This window comes from Hylobates moloch, unplaced genomic scaffold (assembly GCF_009828535.3).
Source record: "Hylobates moloch isolate HMO894 unplaced genomic scaffold, HMol_V3 SCAFFOLD_2, whole genome shotgun sequence".
Classification (NCBI taxonomy): domain Eukaryota; kingdom Metazoa; phylum Chordata; class Mammalia; order Primates; family Hylobatidae; genus Hylobates; species Hylobates moloch.
This window is the reverse complement of record NW_026652277.1, coordinates 34,753,873-34,771,646: the sequence shown is the minus strand read 5'-3', so window position 1 is coordinate 34,771,646 and position 17,774 is coordinate 34,753,873. Positions and strand designations below refer to the sequence as shown.

At 38.6% G+C, this 17,774-nt stretch overlaps 1 protein-coding gene across 2 annotated transcripts in view; it reads right to left on the bottom strand.

Annotated features, from left to right (window-relative positions):
* The window catches only part of STPG2 (sperm tail PG-rich repeat containing 2), a 688,703-nt gene that overhangs the window by 514,058 nt on the left and 156,871 nt on the right, over positions 1–17,774 (bottom strand). For both annotated transcript variants that reach the window (XM_058432763.1, XM_058432765.1), the window contains exons 8-9: positions 16,220–16,379; positions 7,334–7,494 (exon numbers count right to left, since the gene is read on the bottom strand). In XM_058432763.1, the coding sequence (XP_058288746.1) occupies positions 7,334–7,494; positions 16,220–16,379 (321 nt within the window). The remainder of the gene's footprint in view (positions 1–7,333; positions 7,495–16,219; positions 16,380–17,774) is intronic.

Below are 17,774 nucleotides of genomic sequence, written 5' to 3'. Positions count from 1 at the left end.
GCAGAAGGCAGGTGATTTCTGCATTTCCAACTGAGGTACCGGGTTCATCTCACTGGGACTTGTTGGACAGTGGGTGCAGCCCATGGAGGGCAAGCTGAAGCAGGGCAGGGCATCACCTCACCCAGGAAGTGCAAAAGGTTGAGGGATTTCCCTTTCCTAGCCAAGGGAAGCCGTGACAGACTGTACCTGGAAAATCGGCTCACTCCAGCCCAAATACTATGCTTTTCCCATAGTCTTAGCAACCAACAGACCAGGAGATTATCTCCCGTGCCTGGCTCGATGGGTCCCACACCCACAGAGCCTTGCTCACTGCTAGTACAGAAATCTGAGATCTACCTGCCAGGCTGCAGCCAGCCAGACAGAGGGGTGTCCACCATTGCTGAGGCTTGAGTAGGTAAACAAAGCGGCCGCAAAGCTCAAATTGGGCAGAGCCCACCGCAGCTCAGCAAGGCCTACTGCCTCTATAGACTCCACCTCAGTGGGCAGGGCATAGTGAAACAAAAGGCAGCAGACAGCTTCTGCAGACTTAAACGTCCCTGTCTGACAACTCTGAAGAGAGCAGTGGTTCTCCCAGCATGGCATTTGAACTCTGAGAATGGACAGACTGCCTCCACAAATGGGGCCCTGACCCCCATGTAGACGAACTGGGAGACACTTCCTAGTAGGGGCTGACAGACACCTTATACAGGCTGGTGCCCCTCTGGGACGAAGCTTCCAGAAAAAGGATAAGGCAGCAATATTTGCTATTCTGCAATATTTGCTATTCCACAGTCTCTGCTGGTGATACCCAGGCAAACAGGGTCTGGAGTAGACCTCCAGCAAACTCCAACAGACCTCCAGCTGAGAGACCTGACTGTTAAAAGGAAAACTAACAAACAAAAAGGAATAGCATCAACATCAACAAAGAGGACATCTATGCCAAAACCCTACCTGTAGGTCACCAACATCAAAGACCACAGGTAGATAAAACCACAAAGATGGGGAGAAACCAGAGAAGAAAAGCTGAAAATTCTAAAAACCAGAGTGCCTTTTCTCCTCCAAAGGACTGCAGATCCTCACCAGCAACAAAACAAAGCTGGGTGGAGAATGACTTTCACCAGTTGACAGAAGTAGGCTTCAGAAGATCAGTAATAAGAATCAGTAATAAGCTTCTCTGAGCTAAAGGAGCATGTTTGAGCCCATCACAAGCAAGCTAGCTAAAAACCTTGAAAAAAGGTTAGACGAATGGCTAACTAGAAAAAACAGTGTAGAAAAGACCTTAAATGACCTGACAGAGCTGAAAACCATGGCACAAGAACTTCATGATGCATGCACAAGCTTCAATAGCTGATTCAATCGAAAGGGTATCAGTGACTGAAGATCAAATTAATGAAATAAAGTGAGAAGACAAGTTTAGAGAAAAAAAGAGTAAAAAGAAACAAACAAAACCTCTAAGAAATATGGGACTATGTGAAAAGAATAAATCTACCTCTGATTGGTGTACCAGAAAGTGATGAGGAGAATGAAACCAAGCTGGAAAACACTCTTCAGGATATTATCCAGGAAAACTTCCTGAACTTAGCAAGGCAGGCCAACATTCAAATTCAGGAAATACAGAGAACACAACAAAGATACTTCTTGAGAATAGCAACCCCAAGACACATAATTGTCAGATTCAACAAGGTTGAAATGAAGAAAAAATGTTAAGGGCAACCAGAGAGAAAGGTCGGCTTACCCACAAAGGGAAGCCCATCAGACTAACAGCTGATCTCTCAGCAGAAACTCTACAAGCCAGAAGAGAGTGGAGGCCAATATTCAACATTCTGAAAAAGAATTTTCAACCCACAATTTCATATCCAGCCAAACTCAGCTTCATAAGTGAAGGAGAAATCAAATCCTTTACAGACAAGCAAATGCTGAGAGATTACAAGAGCCTTATAAGAGCTCCTGAAGGAAGCACTAACCATGGAAACAAATAACCAGTACCAGACACTGCAATAGCATGCCAAATTGTAAAGACCATCAATGCTAGGAAGAAACAACACCAACTAATGGGCAAAATAACCAGCTAACATCATAATGATAGGATCAAATTCACACATAACAATAGTAACCTTAAATGTAAATGGGCTGAATGCCCCAATTAAAAGACACAGACGGGCAAATTGGATAAAGACTCAAGACCTACCAGTGTGCTGTATTCAGGAGATCCATCTCACATGCAGAGAAACACATAGGCTCAAAATAAAAGGATGGAGGAAGATTTACCAAGCAAATGGAAAGCAAAAAAAAAAAAAAAGCAGTGATTGCAATCCTAGTCTCTGATAAAACAGACTTTAAACAAAGATCAAAAGAGACAAAGAAAGCCATTACATAATGGTAAAGGGATCAATTCAACAAAAAGAACTAAATACCCTAAATATATATGCACCCAATATGGGAGCACCCAGATTCATAAAGCAAGTCCTTAGAGACCTACATTAGACTCCCACACAATAATAATGGGAGACTTGAACACCCCACCGTCAATAGTAGACATATCAACAAGACAGAAGGTTAAACAGGATATCCAGGACTTGAAATCAGCTCTGCGCCAAGTAGACCTAATAGACATCTACAGAATTCTCCACCCCAAATCAACAGAACAGACATTCTTCTCAGCACCACACTGCACCTATTCGAAAACTGACCACATAGTTGGAAGTAAAACACTCCTCAGCAAATGCAAAAGAACAGAAATCACAAAAAATCTGTCTCTCAGATCACAGTGCAATCAAATTAGAACTCAGGATTAAGAAACTCACTCAAAACCGCACAACTACATGGAAACTGAACAACCTGCTCCTGAATGACTACTGGGTACATAACGAAATGAAGGCAGAAATAAAGATGTTCTTTGAAACCAACGAGAACAAAGACACAATATACCAGAATCTATGGGACACATTTAAAGCAGGGTGTAGAGGGAAATTTATGGCACTAAATGCCCACAAGAGAAAGCAGAAAAGATCTAAAATCGACACCCTAACATCACAATTAAAAGAACTAGAGAAGCAAGAGCAAACACATTCAAAAGCTAGCAGAAGGCAAGAAATAACTAAGATCAGAGCAGAACTGAAGGAGAAAGAGACACAAAAAAATCTTCAAAAAATCAATGAATCCAGGAGCTGGTTTTTTGAAAAGATCAACAAAATTGATAGACTGCTAGCAAGATTAATAAAGAAAAGAGAGAAGACTCAAATAGATGCAATAAAAAATGATAAAAGGGATATCACCACCGACCCCACAGAAATACAACCATCAGAGAATACTATAAACACCTCTACATGAATTTTGAATCGCTGAATCAACCAATAACATGTTCTGAAATTGAGGCAATAATTAATGGCCTACCAACCAAAAAATTTCCAGGACAAGATGGATTCACAGCCGAATTCTACCAGAGGTAAAAAGAGGAGATGGTACCATTCCTTCTGAAACTTCCAATCAATAGAAAAAGAGGGAATCCTTCCTAACTCATTTTATGAGGCCAGCATCATCCTGACACCAAAGCCTGGCAGAGACACAACAAAAAAAGAGAATTTTAGACCAATATCCCTGATGAACATCAGTGCGAAAATCCTCAATAAAATACTGGCAAACCAAATCCAGCAGCACATCAAAAAGCTTATCCACCAAGATCAAGTTGGCTTCATCCCTGAGATGCAAGCCTGGTTCAACATATGCAAAACAGTAAACGTAATCCATCACATAAACAGAACCAATGACAAAAACCACATGATTATCTCAACAGATGAAGAAAAGGCCTTCGACAAAATTCAACAGCCTTCATGTGTAGGGAGACCCCCTGAAACTATTGCTATGGAATAAAAGATTAAATGCTCCTGATTATTGTAAATATCACGCAGGATTGTGTAAAGACAATGCCAGGTTGGGCTGCCAGAATGAGCCAACGGCGTGTGATGTGCTTCCCCCTGCAGAGAGCCTATGAATGGATGTGCAGTCAGAGAGGTTTCATATCACCAAGATTCCTATCCCAGAAAAGCAGATGTTCATAGCTCTGGGAATGGAATGCGACCCTTGTGGAGAGCCTATAAACGGATGCATGAAGGGCGCCTGTTCATATGGATAAGATAGGGCTATAAACGCCCTCATCTTGCCACGGCTCTTCTAGGCCTTTTTAGGGTTAAGACATACTCCCTTCTGAGAATTTCTGGTCTAACCAGTTGTTTAGTTTCAGGTCCTGTTTCTATGGATTGTTTGTAACCAGCTTTTACTGCAACTGTTACTGCTGATTAATATCGTGCTAATCATAGGTTATGGAAAGACTGTGTTTCTGTTTTAAGGCTCTGTTAGGAATTGCTGATGCACACATTATATCGTAAATTCTTATTTCTTTATACTGTACTTCTGCACAGATGTTATGTTAAAGAATTACTTCATCCCCATGTGACCATCTCACCTCATAATCAAACGACCCTAAATCTCTCACTAACCTACCCCTGCCCTCACTAAACTTAATAACAAATGCTGGCATATCCAGTGCATTGGCAGCATCGCAGGACCAAAAGGCAGTGACCCCCCTGGATCCAGCTTTCACTATTTTGTGTGTGTCTTTTATTTCTCGACCTGCCAATCCACCTGGGAACAAAGAGACAGCCCCGTTGCATTGCGGGCTGCTGGCCAGATCCCACAATATTCACGTTAAAAACTCTCAATAAACTAGGTATTGATGGCACGTATCTCAAAATAATAAGACCTACTTATGACAAACCCACAGCCAGTATCATACTGAATGGGCAAAAACTGGAAGCATTCCCTTTGAAAACTCGCACAAGACAGGGATGCCCTCTCTCACCACTCCTATTCAACATAGTGTTGGAAGTTCTGGCCAGGGCAATCAGGCAGGAGAAAGAAATAAAGGGTATTCAATTAGGAAAGCAGGAAGTCAAATTGTCCCTGTTTTCAGATGACATGACTGTATATTTAGAAAACCTCAGCATCTCAGCCCAAAATCTTAAGCTGATAAGCAACTTCAGCAAAGTCTCAGGATACAAAATCAATGTGCAAAAATCACAAGCATTCTTACACACCAATAACAGAGAAACAGAGAGCCAAATCATGAGTGAACTCCCATTCACAATTGCTTCAAAGAGAATAAAATACCTAGGAATCCAACTTACAGGGATGTGAAGGACCTCTTCAAGGAGAACTACAAACCACTGCTCAACAAAATAAAAGAGAACACAAACGAATGGAAGAACATTCCATGCTATTGCGTAGCAAGAATCAATATCATGAAAATGGCCATACTGCCCAAGGTAATTTATAGATGCAATGCCATCCCCATCAAACTACCAATGACTTTCTTCACAGAATTGGAAAAAACTAAAGTTCATATGGAACCGAAAAAGAGCCCGCATTGCCAAGACAATCCTAAGCAAAAAGAACAAAGCTGGAGGCATCACGCTACCTGACTTCAAACTATACTACAAGGCTACAGTAACCAAAACAGCATGGTACTGGTACAAAAACAGAAATATAGACCAATGGAACAGAACAGAGCCCTCAGAAATAATACCACACATCTACAACCATCTGACCTTTGACAAACCTGACAAAAACAAGAAATGGGGAAAGGAGTCCCTATTTAATAAATGATATTGGGAAAACTGGCTAGTCATATGTAGAAAGCTGAAAGTGGATCCCTTCCTTACACCTTATACAAAAAATAATTCAAGATGGATTAAAGGCTTAAATGTTAGACCTAAAACCATAAAATCCCTAGAAGATAACCTAGGCAATACCATTCAGGACATAGGCATGGGCAACGACTTCATATCTAAAACACCAAAAGCAACGGCAACAAAAGCCAAAATTGACAAATGGGATCTAATTACACTAAAGAGCTTCTGCATGGCAAAAGAAACTATCATCAGAGTGAATAGGCAACCTACAGAATGGGAGAAAATTTTTGCAATCTACCCATCTGACAAAGGGCTAATAATCAGAATCTACAAAGAACCTAAACAAATTTACAAGAAAAAAACAACCCCATCAAAAAGTGGGCAAAAGATATGAACAGACACTTCTCAAAAGAAGACAGTTATGCAGCCAACAGACACAAAAATTGCTCATCATCACTGGTCATCAGAGAAATGCAAATCAAAAACACAATGAGATACCATCTCACACCAGTTAGAATGGGAATCATTAAATCAGAAAACAGCAGATGCTGGAGAGGATGTGGAGAAATAGGAACACTTTTACACTGTTGGTGGGAGTGTAAATTAGTTAATCATTGTGGAAGACAGTGTGGCGATTCCTCAAGGATCTAGAACTAGAAATACCATTTGACCCAGCAATCCCATTATTGGGTATATACCCAAGGGATTATAAATCATGCTACTATAAAGACACATGCACACGTATGTTTATTGTAGCACTATTCACAATAGCAAAGACTTGGAACCAATCCAAATGTCCATCAATGATAGACTGGATTAAGAAAATGTGGCACATATACACCATGGAATACTATGCAGCCATAAAAAAGGATGAGTTCATGTCCTTTATAGGGATATGAAGCTGAAAACCATCATTCTCAGCAAACTAACACAAGGACAGAAAACCAAACATTGCACGTTCTCACTCATAGGTGGGAATTAAACAATGAGAACACTTGGACAAAGGGCAGGGAACATCACACACTGCAGCCTGTCATGGGGTGCCGGGCTGGGGGAGGGATAGCATTAGGAGAAATACCTGATGTAAATGATGAGTTGATGGGTGCAGGAAACCAACATGGAACATGTATACCTATGTAACAAACCTGCACGTTCTGCACACGTACCCTTGAACTTAAAGTATAATGAAAATAATAAACAAAATAAAATAAAATCGTAATTTAAAAAAATAGAATCCTGTATGTCACACAGAACTTTCTCCATATTAGAAAGCTTTCCATTTTAAAACCAATTGTCTGGTTTATTCTCCCTAAGTCTTTACTTCTCTATATTAAGCATCTTCATTTTTTTCAAATGTTCTTTGTGCTACATGGTTTAAACTTACATGCCTTCACCATTCTGATCACCTTCCCATGAACAAATCCCCAGAGCATATTTTTTCAAACGCTATATTTTTCATCTCTAGAAATTCAATTTGTGTTTTTTATTTCTGCCATTTCTCTATTATGTAATATGTTCAATATTTCTCTTACTTCCCTTAACATATGGAACATGGTTATAATAACTATTGTACATCCTTTTCTATTAATTATAACATGTAATTTCAAGAGAACTCTAAGAGCTTGATGTCCAACATAAAGAATATCATTTTGGTATGAATGTATTACCTGATAATCAGCAGGTCCAGGGTTAGCACAAGCTTCTTTCTGAACCCAGAAGAAAGTCCGAGGAACAGAAGAACCATATGCACTTTTCTTCTGTTTCTTTGAGCAGATATTTCTAACACTGGCAATTATAGTATTGTTCAAGACATTATAAAATCCAGGACCTAAAATTATTAAAAGTATCATATATAAGAATAAGCATGCTTTTATATGCACCTTTTGAACTGAGTAATTTTTAATTAAGGGTTTTTTCTAAATAAAAAATCCTCACATATTTCTGGCATAAATGTAAAATGGCATAGTCGCATTTTAAAATTTGGTTAAATTTTTATACAGTTAACATATACTTGCTGATATGGTTTTGCTATGTCCCCACCCAAATCTCAGCTTGAATTGTAATTCCCACAATTCCATGGAAGGAACTGTCATGGGAGGAACCCAGTGGGAGGTAATTGAATCATGGTGGTGGATCTTTCCCATGCTGTTCTTTTGATAGTTAATAAGTATCACGAGATCTGATGGTTTTAAAAACAGGAGTTTCCCTGTACAACCTCTCTTCTCTTGTCTGCTGCCATGTGAGATGTTCCTTTCACCTTCTGCCATGATTGTGAGGCCTTCCCAACCATGCAGAACCATAAGTCCATTAAACCTCTCTTTTGCAAATTGTCCAGTCTTGGGTATGTCTTTTTCAGCAGAATGAAAACAGACTAATACAGTAAATTGGTACCAGTAAAGTTGGGCACTGCTGTAGATACCCGAAAATGTTGAAGCGACTTTGGAACTGCGTAACAGTCATGGGTTGGAACAGTTTAGAGAGCTCAGAAGAAGATAGAAAAATGTGGGAAAGTTTGGAACTTCTTAGAGACTTGTTGAATGGCTTTGACCAAAATGCTGATAGTGATATGCACAATGAAGTCCAGGCTGAGGTGGCCTCAGATGGAGATGAGGAACTTGTTGGGAACTGGAGCAAAGGTGACTTTTGTTATGTTCTTTTGTTATGTTTTGGCAAACAGACTGGTGGCATTTTGCCCCTGTCTTAGAGATTTGTGGAACTTTGAACTGGAGAGACATGATTTAGGGTATCTGGCAGAAGAAATTTCCAAGCAGCAAAGCATTCAAGAGGTGACTTGGGTGCTGTTAAAGGCATTCAGTTTTGTAAGGAAAGCAGAGCATAAAAGTTCACAAAATTTGACAATGTGATAGAAAAACAAAAACCCATTTTCTGAGGAGAAATTCAAGCTGGCTGCAGAAATTTGCATAAGTAATGAGGAGTTGAATGTTAATCCCCAAGACAATGAGGAAAATATCTCCAGGCATGTCAGAGGTCTTCATGGCAGCCCCTCCCATCACAGGCCTGGAGACCTAGGAGGAAAAAGTGATTTTGTGGGCCAGGCCCAGGGTCCTGGTGCTATGTGCACCCTAAGGACTTGGTGCCCTGCATCCCAGCCACTCCAGCCATTGCTGAAAGGAGCCAACATAGAGCTCAGGCCGTGGCTTCAGAGGGTGCAAGCCCCAAGCCTTGGCAGCTACGTATGGAAATTCCTGGATGTTCAGGCAGAAGTTTGCTGCAGGGGTGGGGCCTTTATGGAGAACCTCTGCTAGGGCATTGCAGAAGGAAAATGTGCAGTTAGAGACACCACACAGAGTCCCTTTTGGGGCACCACCTAGTGGAGCTATGAGAAGAGGGCCACCATATTCCAAACCCCAGAATTGTAGATCCACTGACAGCTTGCACCATGTGCCTGGGAAAGCTACAGAAAAAACACCAGCCCATGAAAGCAGCCGGGAGGGAGGCTGTATTCTGCAAAGCCTCAGGGATGGAGATGCCCAAGACTGTGGGAACCTACCTCTTGCATCAGCATGACCTGGATATGAGACATGGAATCAAAGGAGATTATTTTGGAGCTTTAAGATTTGACTGCCCAACTGGATTTCAGACTTGCGTGGGGCTTGTAGCCCCTTTGTTTCAGTCAATTTCTCCCACTTGGAATGGGTGTGTTTACCCAAGGCCTGTACCCCCATTGTATCTAGGAAGTAACTAACTTGCTTTTGATTTTACTGGCTCATAGGTGGAAGGGACTTGCCTTGTCTCAGATGATACTTTGAACTGTGGACTTCTGAATTAATGCTGAATGAGTTAAGACTTTTGGGGACTGTTGGGAAGGAATGATTTGTTTAGAAATGTGAGGACATGAGATTTGGGAGGGGCCTGGGATAGAATGATATGGTTTGGCTCTGTCCCCACCCAAATTTCATCGTGAACTGTAGCTCCCACAATTCTTATGTGTCTTGGGAGGAACCTGGTGGGAGGTAACTGAATCATGGGGATGGGTCTTTCCCGTGTTGTTCTCATGATAGTGAGTAAGTCTCACAAGATCTGATGGTTTTAAAAACAGGAGTTTCCCTGCACAAGCTCCCTTCTCTTGTCTGCTGCCATGTGAGATGTGCCTTTCATCTTCCACCATGATTGTGAGGCATCCCCAGCCATGTGGAACTGTAAGTCCATTAAACCTCTTTTTTTTTAAATTGCCCAGTCTTGGGTACATCTTTATCAGCAGCATGACCATGGGCTAATACACTTGCCATATGACCAGAAATTCTATTTCTAGGTATTTTCCCAAAAGAAATGAAAAGAACCCAATGTCCATCAGCTGATGAATAAGTAAAGAAAATGTGCTACACCCAAACCATGACATACTACTCAGCAATAAAAAAGAAAGACAAACACAACAATATAAATGTTTCTCTAGAATATCATAAGTAAAAAAAGGCAGACTCAAAAGCTTGAATAATGTATAATTCCATTTATATGTAAATTTAGAAAAGATAGAATCATAGCAGCAGAAACAGTTCCTAGGGCCGGAAGTGGGAATACAGATTAACTGCAAAGGAACATGAAGAAACTTTTTAGGAATGATTAAAGTACTCCAAAACATTACTGTAATTGTGATTGCCTGACTACATACATCTACCAAAACTCATCAAATTGTACATTTAAGTGAATAATATTTATTATGTATAAGGTATACCTCAATAGAGCAGAAATAAATAAATCAACACTAAAAAGTTTTCAAATAATACAGCAATAAAATAAATTTGACAAAAAAATTAATATATCCTATCATTTGACCTCCCTGTCACAAAAGTTATTTTAATTTTTGTCTTTTATTTTTCTGTGCATATTCATAACCTGGAATATTTTCCACAGTGGTAGTTCTGAGTGAATTTAGGTTCATATATTTTTCATTCAAAATAATACAACTTTCTATGCTGTTGAAAAGTTTTTATCAAGACAGTCAAATACTTGAAACAAATATTTGAGTATGTTGTTTAAAAAATCAATTCTAGTGAGCAGCAATATCCATCAGACTCAATATGATATACTTAAAGAACACTTAACTCGGTTGTACTCATGTTATCTGCATTCTACTAAATTAGTCCTGCCACTAAATAGATATGAAACTTCACTTAAATCTCATTTGTTTTTCTGGGCTTCAAGTTCCTCATCTAAAAATAATAGGAATCGATTAGATCAGTGTTTGTCCAAGAACAATCTACAAGATAAGGGGTTTACAACTAAATGTAAATTGACTATTTCACTAAGCATTTTGTAACTAGTCCTTCTGAATGAAGAGAGGGTTGTGTTGATTTATGTTCTGGTAGAATCTCTTTTCTCATCATAGGCAAGAAACAGTTGACAAAAGAGTGTCACTGGGCAGTACTAGGTTAGATGTTACTTTGGTTCATTCCAGATCTAAAAGTGATTAAATCTTTCTGCATAGAAATATCCTTCATACTTCTGACACATATAAGATTTCTCTCTAACTGTAAACAAACTCTTCCCAATTTTTCAAATATTCCAGTTCTAGTCTATTCCCTAAAAATATCTATGAAAATTCTGTTGTGCCAACTCTCAGAAAACCTAAGTGCTAATATATATTATTTCTGCTGCTGTTCAACATTCTTCCAGTGGTAATGTTTAGGAAAAAGGTAAACACAAAGTATAATGAAAACTATTTGAGCCACCACTTAAGATACATAAATAACAAGTAACTATGTCAAATCTATCTCCCTTCTGGCTCAAGAGCATAACATAGCACTTTGCAGGTGAGCATAAGTACTTAATATAGCATCCTCAGAGCTAGGGACCTCAGACATACACATCTCAGGTACTACCTTAATCTGACTTGCAAAGCCATTCTGATCATATGGTTCACTCACATTAGAACTTTATGTATATCTTAGAGTCATTAAGTATAGAAATGCTCAGGAACCCCAGATCAGATCTACTATAGGAGAGTTAAAAGGTTTAGGGGTGCCTTATAACAGTAACTTGCAAACATTTTGGAGCTCCACATTAGGTGGTCAAATCTGCTTTATGACCGCTTTACAAGTACAATTCTTTACTCTACTCTAATAATTACATGAAAAGAAATCAAATTTCCATGATGGCCACTCTTACTAATCCTTAAAATACGTAAGATTCTAGATTACATTTTAGAGGTCATTCTTAATTTAACTTGCCCTTTATAAATTAACTTTGAAGAATGTATAATATTTTATTTGTAATATACTAGACCATCAAACGGACAGTAAGACCCAATCTTAGAGTAACTGGGCCACTCAATAAGTTAATATTTAGAAATAATTTGGATTTCAGATTCATGATATATAAATAAGCAACTCAAAATCAAAGCTGTTGGAACTTTAAATTATTTTGAGCCTTAAAGGATTGTGCTTATGCAACCTGAATCACATGACAGGCAGCTGTAACTTTTGTTCCTCTGATTATAGATTCACCTTTTCTTTATCCACATTGTTTTCTAAAATACTGTAAAAGACTAAAAAGTGCCAGAGAAGACCCCTTGCCTCTCCACTAGTGATCTTCATTATAGCTTAACTTCCCTTTTACTTCTCTGACACAAAGATCTCATGACTATCACATTGTCTAAGATGGAATATTAAATGTACTCTTTTAAATTGGAAAAGGAAAACAGCTATAGCTAAACTGCTATAACTAATCAAATTGCTATAACTCATAAACCAGCTTTTTAAAAAAATGTTATAATCCTATTAAATTTCTTTATTTTCTGACTGTATGAGCAAGACCTTTTCACCTTTGGAGCACTGACCCCATTCCTTTGGAGTCTGTGTTACTTGAATAGCTAATCTAGCCTTTGCACTTGAATAAACTCTCTTAAACTGGGTTCTGACCCTTTTGATTATTTCATGTTTACAATGATAAATACTACTGAGCTAGCCTCAAATGGCATTCTTAAAGTAGTCATACTTCAACATAGAGGCTCAGGGCTCCAAGACCAACTGTTTCAAGAGGCCCAGATCGATCTGTAAAGCATATGATTTTATCTGAGAAGTGCTAGAATATCACTTCCACTCCATGCATTGGTCAAGAAAGCACCAGGGCTAGTCAAGACTGAAGGGGAGAAGAGTGAGACTCAATCTCTCCATGGAATGAGTAGCAAACAATTATACCAAGTGTATTACTATAACCAAACTCTAAAATCTGTGGCAGCGACTTTGGAATCAGGCAATCGGTCAGAAACTAGAGCAACCTGATGAGTTAGAATAAATGCCTTGAGGAGACTGTTTGTGATGACTTGAAAGACAGTGAGGAAAATGTTATTAGAGGATGGAGAAATGATAACTGGTATTATGCAATGGCAGAAGCAACACTAATACTTGAGGTAATGAAGAAAATACCTAATGAACTGGTGGATTCTAACTAAGGAAATTTCCAGGCTGAATTTCAAAGTGCCAGTAGTTCCTTTCATCCATGTGTGAGAAGGTATAGATAGATAGAAGGAAAAGAGTTTATAAAGTGTTCAGTTTTCTAGAACTACCATTTGACCCAGCAATTCCATTACTGGGTATATACCCAAAGGAATATAAACTGTTCTATTACAAAGACACATGCATATGTATGTTCATTGAGACACTATTCACAACAGCAAAGGCATGGAATCAGCCTAAATGCCTATCAATGGTAGACTGGATAAAGAAAATGTGGTACATATACACCATGAAATACTATGCAGCAATAAAAAATAATGAGATCAAGTCCTTTGCAGAAACATGGATGGAGCTACAGGCCATTATCCTTAGCAAAGTAACACAGAAACATAAAACCAAATACCACATGTTTGCACTTATAAGTGGGAGCAAAATAATGAGAACACATGGACACATACAGAGGAACCACAGACAATGAGGCCTGCCAATGGTGGAGGGTAGGTGGAGGGAGAGAATCAGGAAAAATAACTAATGGGTACTAGGATTAATATCCAGTGATGAAATAGTCTGTACAAGAAACCCCCATGACACAAATTTACCTATATGACAATCCCACACGTGCCCCTGAACTTAAAATAAAAGTTAAAAATAAATAAATAAAAAGTAATACAGTGTTAACTTTTCAAGGAGAATGTATAGAAAATAAAAAGGAACTAGAACTTCCTAGATTTGAAAATAAACTGTTTTTCATCCCCAGTCTATCCGGATAACAAAAATCTCTCAAAGTAAGAAGTGGCTTAAAGGTAAAGATGTAAAGCAGGATTTGGCTGTAAGACCTTTAGAAATATTTATGGTAATCCTTCATAGAACCTCTCAAAAAAGGGCCTTAAGAATCTTAAGGTCTTTATCCTGGGTGCTTTTCACTTAGACAATGGTGCCCTAACAACTTAAGGGTGTTAAAAACATAATAGCCTCAAAGGTGATACAAAATAGACAAAGGTGACACAAAACATGCAACAGCCTCACAGGCGATTTTAAAAAGTTTTTCTAAGAAAATGTAACTGTGGCTTTTGTCTAGTGGATTTGATTATAAATTAAAACAATAAGAAACTCAAAGGTTTTATAAGAATCGTATCATCTTGGGATAAAAGGGACAATGAGAGTAAAAAGGAAAAGAAGCTGATAGAAGTAGGCTGAGAAAGCTACAGTGGCAAACACAGCCTATTTCATAGAGAAAAAGGATGACTCAGAGCAGAACCAAGAGCCTAAAAGGCAGAACAAAGAACCACAGAAAATCATTCCCCCTGGAGAGCCTTACTGGATCCTCATCAAGGAAATGCTACCATGTGCCCAGCTGATTTTCAGAATTGCTATGGTACTGTGACTGTTGTGGGCCTCCAGTTTTCCCTCTTCCTGAACAGGAGTGTCTGATCTGATTATCCTATATCTCTCCCACCACTGTATGGTGGATGAAACAACCCTTTCTTTGGTTCACAGCTCTGCTTATAGAGAAGGAGCTGTATCTTAAGACCCACACACAAGAATCCTCATCTGCACTTATACCTGACTTAGATGACAAGACCCGGGGCTGGGAGTTGTGGCTTATGCTTGCAATCCCAATACTTTGAGAGCCGAGGTGGAAAGATCATTTAAGGCTAGGAGTTAAAGACCGGCCTGGGCAACAAAACGAGGCCTCATTTCCACAATTTTTTTTTTTTTTTTTTTGAGACGGAGTCGCTCTGTTGCCAGGCTGGGGTGCAGTGGCGCGATCTCGGCTCACTGCAACCTCCGCCTCCCAGTGTTCAAGCAATTCCCCTGCCTCAGCCTCCCCAATAGCTGGGACTACAGATGCGTGCCACTACGCCAGACTAATTTTTTGTATTTTAGTATAGATGGAGTTTCACCATGTTGGCCAGGATGGTCTCGATCCCCTGACCTCATGATCCACCCGCCTCAGCCTCCCCAAATTATGGGATTAAAGGTGTGAGCCACCATGCCCGGCCAAAATTTTTTTAAAATAGCCAGGCATTGTAGCATGCACCTGTAGTCCCAGCTACTCAAAGGCTGAAGCAGGAGGATCCTTTCAGCCAGGAGTTGGAGGCTGCAGTGAACTATGATCATGCCACTGCACTCCAGCCTGGATGACAGAGAGAGAGAGATCATGCCTCAAAAATTTTTTTAAAAAATGATCCTGGACTTTGAAATTATTACATAATTACATGAAACTTTTGGGTCCTTGAGAAGGAGTAGGTGTATGTAGGAACAATGTAAATATTTTTGTAGCCAGGGAATTGATCATATAGTAGATTAAAATTGGCCATCAATTCTTTGCTCCTCTTCTCACTGAGAAATAAAGTTTCATGTCCTTCCAATCAATATGTGCTACCCTGAGTGACTTAATTAACTAATAGAATGCAGAAGACGTGATATCCTGGGAGTTCTGTGGCTGGGTCATAAAAAATCTTGCAGCATCTGGTCAGGTCTCATGGAACCCTGGGTCACCATGTTAAATGTCAGGCTGCCCTGAGGCAGCCATGCTAGAGCTAAGTACATCCTTTGAATAACAGACTCATCTGAGTCTTGCCTTCTAGCCATCCCACAAAATAATGAGATATAATAGAAAAGCCTGTTGTTTTAAGCCACTAAGATTGTTGAACAGCAATAGATGCCCAGAACTGTGTGTCAGCAATTTTATAATTTATTTTGGTTCTATATTCTTAGCTCTGAACACTAAAATATCCACTGAGAATACCAGAATACATGATTGGAAACCTCGGAAATAAAAAAGTTTAACAAAACTGAACATCATAAATTATATTACTAATGGTGACCACGTAGTTGATATATTATGTTGTTCATCTGCCAAGAAAAAAATCAGAAAATTTACCAAATAAAGAAAAACAATAGAAAATTATAATTAGGATGTGCAGAATGTTAAACTGAAATCTTACTAAAACTATATATTATTTTGATTTATCTGTGTTTAATGTATAGTGAACGCTTTAGAAAATGTTGACTTAAAATGACACCAACCATAGGATAAAAAAGAAAACATACTCTCTGGTGTATCCATCTTGTTAAGAACATTAAGTTACTTTATAAAGCCAAAGAGTAGACATATATAGATAAATTGCTAACCTGGCATTTCCTCTGTCCTGATGTCTTGTGTGAATCGAACAGCACTTTGACCAAATGGAATATTTTTCAGTCCTGATGTTTTCTTCAAGGACTTGAGAGCAGTTCGAGGTTCATTATATGTGCCAGGAGCCGGCGTGATTGATTTCATAGGTAAAAATCTCTAGTGAAGAACAGGAAAATATGCCAATAAGAAACTATAGTACATTTTGATACTTCATGAGTTAAAAGCTGCCTTTTGAGTAATATAACATCTGGAGTTAATTTATTTCTTAATGGAGTGAAGAAAATGTAGATGAATTAAGATCTTATACCCATCAAAACATAAAATATATAGCTTTTAGTTAAATCACCTGTATACTAATATAGTAATGTATTATGTGCCTTACTAAGGCAGACAGACTTTTAGAAGAAAATAATCTCAACATGAGACTCTAGATGATAGTGTAGGGATAATGATCATACTTAAAATATTCTGCCAGTTAATATAAATAAAAAACTATATGATCTAACACTTTATTTTATGTGATCAAATTATATTTATTGAAAAAGTTCCTTGACATGTATATTAAATTAACTCAAAAATATCATTAGATATCTCAAAAAAATCTTAGATTCAGTGGTTTATCAATTCAGTTTAACTTTTAAACTTATTAACATTATATATATATATAATGTTTTATAAACTCATGAGATATAGCATTGTGTAATCTTTTTTTTCTTTTTTTTCTTTTTTTTTTTGAGACAGAGTCTTGCTCTGTTGCCAAGCTAGAGTGCAGTGGCACGATCTTGGCTCACTGCAAGCTCCACCTCCCGGGTTCACACCATTTTCCTGCCTCACCCTCCCACGTAGCTGGCACTACAGGCACCCGCCACCATGCCCAGATTTTTTTTTGTATTTTTAGTAGAAACGGGGTTTCACCGTGTTCGCCAGGATGGTCTCGATCTCCTGACCTTGTGATCTGCCCATCTCAGCTTCCCAAAGTGCTGGGATTACAGGTGTGAGCTAGCATTGTATAATCTTTTTAACTTTTCATTTGAAAATAATTTCAAATTTACAGAGAAGATGCATGAATAAAAATAATACAGAAAATATGTGTATAACCTTTACCCAGATTCCTCTATTATCATATTACCTCATTTGCCTTTTTTCCTTTGCCAACTCTATCTCTGTTTTGTCTGTTTGTCCTTCTCTTCCTCTCTCTGTCTCTCTTACTCTACATACACACACACACACACACACACACACAGATTTTGAAAGTTACATATGTCATGGCTCTTCACCCACAAATACTTCAGTATGTATTTACAAAAAAAATGTAGTTATTTTCTTACATATCCACAGTACAGTTATCAACTTCAGTAAATGTATCAATGATCTAATGCTTTCATGTAATCTAGGATTCATATTCCAAATTTGTCAGCTGATCTAATAAGGCCTCTATTGCATTTTTCCCCTTCAGTACATAATCTAGTTTAGAGTCACATATTGCTTTAGTCATCACGTCTCTTTTATGTCCTTTAATGTAGGAACATTTCTACAGCCTTCCTTTGTGTT